We start from the raw sequence: 5,282 nt of genomic DNA on the forward strand, positions 1-5,282 counted from the left end.
ACCAGTAGGCACCTTATAACAAAGAAACTCCAAGGAGTCAAAGAGAAATCCTCATGAGTAACAGAAAGTGAGGATATATGAGAAGCATTTAATGAGTTTTAGAAGAGCATAGCCTAAGCTCGAGCTATTGCAGTGTCACAAAACAAAATTTACCTTTTATTTTGAAGTAGATTACAAAAAAAAATTTACCTTTTATTTTTATTTTCCGAGTTATAAAAAAATAACAAGAAGACATGAGTTATTAAATGTCAAAACTTTGTAGCAGGTAAAAAAAAATGCTATGTATATGAGTGAAATATATATAATAGTAATATTATTTCTAATAAATTATATTTAGAGATAGGGTAACTAAATTAGAATAGTTAAAAATGCGCGAAATAGTTTTTTTCCGAAGGGTGTAAATCTGTCTTCTCAACGAGAATCAAACTAAAGAGCTCGACCTTTCACAGAACCATTAGTCCGATTCCGCGTTGGTCGGTGAATGACGATGATGTTCTAAGTATGAATATATATATATATATATATATATATATATATTAAATTATGAACAAAATTTTCAGATTTTCTTATAAATGATATAAATATGTAAAGTTTATGAAATTATGGTGATAAATTAATTAAAACGTGTTCAGAGATATATATATATATATACTAAATAAACAGTAATAGTGAAAATAGTGATTTAATTAAATTACAATTGTCAATATATATATTAATAACTAAATAAGGAAATAATCTGAGGGGTATTAAATTTTGGTATTACTATAAACTGATTGAATTGAGAAGAAACATTTCAAGAGTGTATCAAAACAATTTCTTGTAGATGAAATAAAAAACCTAAAGAAAAAAAGATATATAAAAATAAAAACTGAGTAGTCCTCTCTTCTCTTAGAAAAGAGAAAGCGAGAGAGAGAGAGAGAGGCTGCTGTTTGTTCATGAGTTTTCTTGTTCCAAGTATTCCCAAAACACAGAGAGAGAGAGCAAATAAAAAGAACATTCGGCCTACCAGTCTCGTCTTCCCATCGCAAAACCCTAATTTCGCTTCTACAAACCCTAATTGCATCGTCATCCTCTACTCCAATCGCTCCCCGTCTTGTCTCTCGAATTCGTTATTTTTTTTTTCTTCTTCCAAATTTGTCGTAGGTTTCTCTTCTCCCTCCTTGCCATTGTTTCGTTTCGAGCGATTTCATCCAAATAATCTCGGTCTGGTGTTCGCACCCATCGTGCTGTGTTGGGATTAGGGTGATTAACATCGGGAGTGATAGTCATCATATACAGAGATAATTGCCCTAGTTGTTAGGGTGCCATCACTGTGCTAGTCTCTTATTGACAGTGAGTGATGATGATCTTCTAGCAATCTGAGAGAGAGAGGGTTTGGAACGAATCAATTGTTCGTTGTGGTGTTAGGTGATTAGAGATAGGAAGAGGAATTGCAAAATTGGTTGATGGAGAAACGTGAACCCTCTTTGGTACCTGAATGGCTGAGAAGTACAGGGAATGGTTCTAGTGTTGGGAGTAAAAATCACATTCTTTCATCGTCTGCTCGCTCAGGTATGCTCCATCCTCTTCTTTACGTTTAGTGTCATTGTTTGAATAGCATTGTGACTCTCCCTTTTTGTTTTTGTTTTTGTTTTAGATTCTTCTTTGTTACTTAATAATAGCAAGAGTAGGACCAAAACCACCGATGTTGATTCACTTGGGTCTCCTTTTCTTGATCGGTCTTGTTCCACCAATTCCCGGAGGGGGTCTACAAAAAATGCATATAGTAACTTCAATGTTCAAAGGAGCAATAGAGATAAAGATCGGAGCAGGGAGAGCTACGTAGACCACCCATGGGACCATGATACTTGTTTCCCTTTCGGCACCTTTTTAAATGAAGTTCAGTTAAGGCGATCTAATTCAATGTCAGCAAGGAAACAGGACGACCCAGGGTTTTCTATGGGTTTCAAAGATGGTAGAAGCCTTTACAACAGAAATGGTATGCTTCCTCCTCCAAAGAGCTCTGAGAGGACTCAAGACGTTCTAAGAATCTCGTCTCCTTGTCTAAGTCCTGCTGTTGGTGGTAACTCAGGCTTCACTCCTGGGGAACCTTGGACATCCGCTCTGGCAGAGGTTCCCATTGTTATTGACAAGAGTGCTTCCGACCCCGTTGCTGCTAATGTTGCTACCTTAACGGGACAGACTCGTAACATGGCTGAAGCATTGTTGCAGCCTCCTAGAACTGGTACACCTCCCCAGGTATATGATTTGTATCTTTGTGTTGCTTTATACTACACTTGCCTTTTTTCTTTTTTTTTTTTTTATCTGACATGTTAACTTTTATTAGGAATCTTCAAAGATACAGAGACTTGAAGACCGAGCTCTTAAGCTAATACCGGTTCTGCCTTCTACACCAAAGGGCTCAGTAAGTTTTTTTTTTTTTTTTCCCGCAGCTATTATTAATTTCCTCCTGTTACCTTAGGCTATACTCAGTTTACTTTGGTTTAATTCGTCAGGTTCTGAGCTCTTCTGATAAATCCAAGACCAAACCAATGGCTCGAAGTGGTGAAACTGGTCTTGCTTCGTTTAGAAACACCCACCTGCAATCCTCTTTTCGGCTAGGTAATCTTCCTTCTAATTCTGGTAGTCAGATCAAGCCTGATACTACTAAGAAGATGGTGGTTCTCAAACCTGCCGTCAAAGAATCTCCAAGTCCACGTCCTACAAACAACAGCCTGGCTGCTGCTGCTAGCCAGATGATCGCTGCTCCATCTGCACTATCCACTACTTCTGCGCAAAGTACAAACAATCCAAGGGAGCTCAAGGGATCCTCGGTAAACATGCCACCAGAAAAGAAGCTTTCCCTGGCTCAAACTCAGAGCAGGAATGCATTTTTCAGTGCTTTGAAGAACAAGACATCTACAAACATCTCAACAAGCTCTTGCACCATCTCTAAGGAGCTTGTAGCTAGTGACCCTTCAAGTGTAGAAAGAGATGACATGGTCATGGAAAGGGTCGAGAAAGTTTCTGAAACTGCGGAGAGGGTTAACGTTTTTGAGTCGACAGACCTTCCAGATGAAAAAGAGGCGGAGTTCCTTAAATCCCTTGGGTGGGACGAAAACAATACTGAGGTAGAAGCCCTCACAGACGAGGAGATCAGAGCCTTCTATGAACAGGTATATGAACATAACAACACTCTTACTTCGCTTGCTTTGATTCTCTCTCATTGTTTTTTTTCTAACTCATCTGACTTGACATACAGCACAAGGAGGTGAAGCCATCACTGATGCAAACGCTGCCTATCATTAAAGAGGCAACTGAGGACGCAACTCCCAACTCGTGATCCGATTTTGAAGATAGTTTTCTCATTTCTCTTTCCTTTTTCTTTTTAGTTTTATTACTTGGTGGAGTGGACAAGAAGGTGGGGGAGGCTTCAGCTGCACTTTTGAGTGTTGTTCTACTTCAGATAAGCTACAAAATGAGTTTTTGTACATCTGTTGGTCTGAAGATAGAAAGAGCTTTTGTTTTGCTATAGCTTCCTTAGGTTTCTAATGTTTGATATGATGAGGGGAAGGTCATAAAACTTTGTTGGTGGTATAAAGAAAATTTAAAGGCTTTCGGTTTCTTTCTTAAAATATATAAATTTCATCTTTTGCCATTTTTGTTAATTTGGTTTAGTTAATTTCTCTGCTTTCCTCTCAGCTCTGTAGTCTAGAACCAATCTTTTTAAAACTGGCCTGAAATAATGGTCGAACCGGATTCAACCTTGACCTATACTGACTATAAACCGCAAAAATCAAAAACCGGTGAACTATTGAACCAGCTTTGAACCAAGTACGACTACTTAGTGTAAAATTTTGAATTTTACGTTGACAATTATCTTTATTTAATGAACTATTTTTCTTTTTTTATCTAACAATGTATTTTAGATATATAGATTTTCAAAAAAAATATTACAGAGGTTTTTAAATTTCCCCCAATATAATTATCCAAGGTTTTAGCTATTTACAAAGTTTTTTTTTTTTTGGTAAACATGTTAATGTTAAGCTTATATTACAATTTTCAAATTTGTGACAGAAGTTACAATGACAAACTAGTAACATAAACAACAACAGAAAGAAACTACATATAACAACGACGAAAAAACAATAAGGAAAACACGATTTAGGTTTAGAAAACAAGAGTCAGAGGAAAGACCACTCGGGAAGCACTTAAAAGGATTGGCCGGAGAGCGCAACACGCAGGATCAGGAGTTTCAAGTGAAAGCACTAGTAAACATATGAGAACGAGCCGGTATATAATGGCTTGCCCAGGCACTCGCCTCCAAAAAATAGCCTCACTACAAAGCCCTACCACCTGCAGAAGCAAAGACACCATCGGAATAAAGAGGTCACAGTAGACGACAATGGGACTGCACCGAGGCGGCGAACCGACGAACCAGAGCCTGTCGAAGCTCCGGCCACCAAACTCCGCAAACAGCCACCTCTACTCACCCACCTGAAGTTCAGAGGCACCACACTACTCCAATAACCCTAAGACCCCCACTGGATCCACCAAAACCCAGACTTCAGCCTGAAACCGCTCTTATTTGGAAAGACTAATGGATGATAACCCGCCACATCCACCAGACTCTGCACGGGAAAAATGACGCTAACACCAAAGGGCAAGAAACAGCAGAACTACACCCTATCTGCAGAGGCGCTAGCAACACTCGCTGCCACCGGGATTGCAGACCAAGGATGACTACAACAACCTAGGCCAACAATAACCTGCGCGAGCGACTGACCCCGAGAACTGAGCCTGACCCTTCACCGCATAAAGAATCTCCAGCCACCTGCATCATCAGAACGCCACCTCTGATTTAGCGAAGAAAGAGAGCCCAGTCTTACCTCGAGATCCAGGCAGAAAAGCCTTCTAGCCACAAGGAGCTGCTGCAATCTTCAAGGAAAAACTGCCGGCAGAGAATCATCACCACCACCAGAGCACCCGATTGAGATCCAAAATCGACTCCATGACCAGCCACCTCTCACTGGTGATGAGAGACAGATGGATCTGGAGAGAGATCGCAAAGAAGAGCACCCCCAACCGAGAACGAGGGTTCTTGTCATCGACCACAGCTAACTAACGCCGAAAGAAGCGTCGGAGACCCAGAGCACCACCACCGGAGCACCATCGCCCACCCTTGCTAGCAGATCTGGCCAGATCTAATGCAATGTCTCGAAGTCACCCTTGGAAGAGCCACCAAACCTCACTCTCCCAGCCGCGCCTCACCACCGCTCCAGAAACCTCACCACCGGACAGCG

At 40.4% G+C, this 5,282-nt stretch overlaps 1 protein-coding gene across 1 annotated transcript; it reads left to right on the forward strand.

Moving 5' to 3' along the window:
- Positions 1-862: 862 nt before the first annotated feature.
- On the forward strand, positions 863-3,564 carry LOC106336051. Its single transcript, XM_013774766.1, has 5 exons — positions 863-1,551; positions 1,637-2,238; positions 2,327-2,404; positions 2,496-3,155; positions 3,242-3,564. Exons 1-5 carry the CDS (start codon positions 1,446-1,448, stop codon positions 3,320-3,322), a joined length of 1,527 nt encoding a protein of 508 aa, XP_013630220.1. The 5' UTR covers positions 863-1,445; the 3' UTR covers positions 3,323-3,564.
- Positions 3,565-5,282: the final 1,718 nt, after the last annotated feature.

The sequence above is a fragment of the Brassica oleracea genome, chromosome C3, assembly GCF_000695525.1.
Source record: "Brassica oleracea var. oleracea cultivar TO1000 chromosome C3, BOL, whole genome shotgun sequence".
In the NCBI taxonomy this organism is placed as follows: Eukaryota; Viridiplantae; Streptophyta; class Magnoliopsida; order Brassicales; family Brassicaceae; genus Brassica; species Brassica oleracea.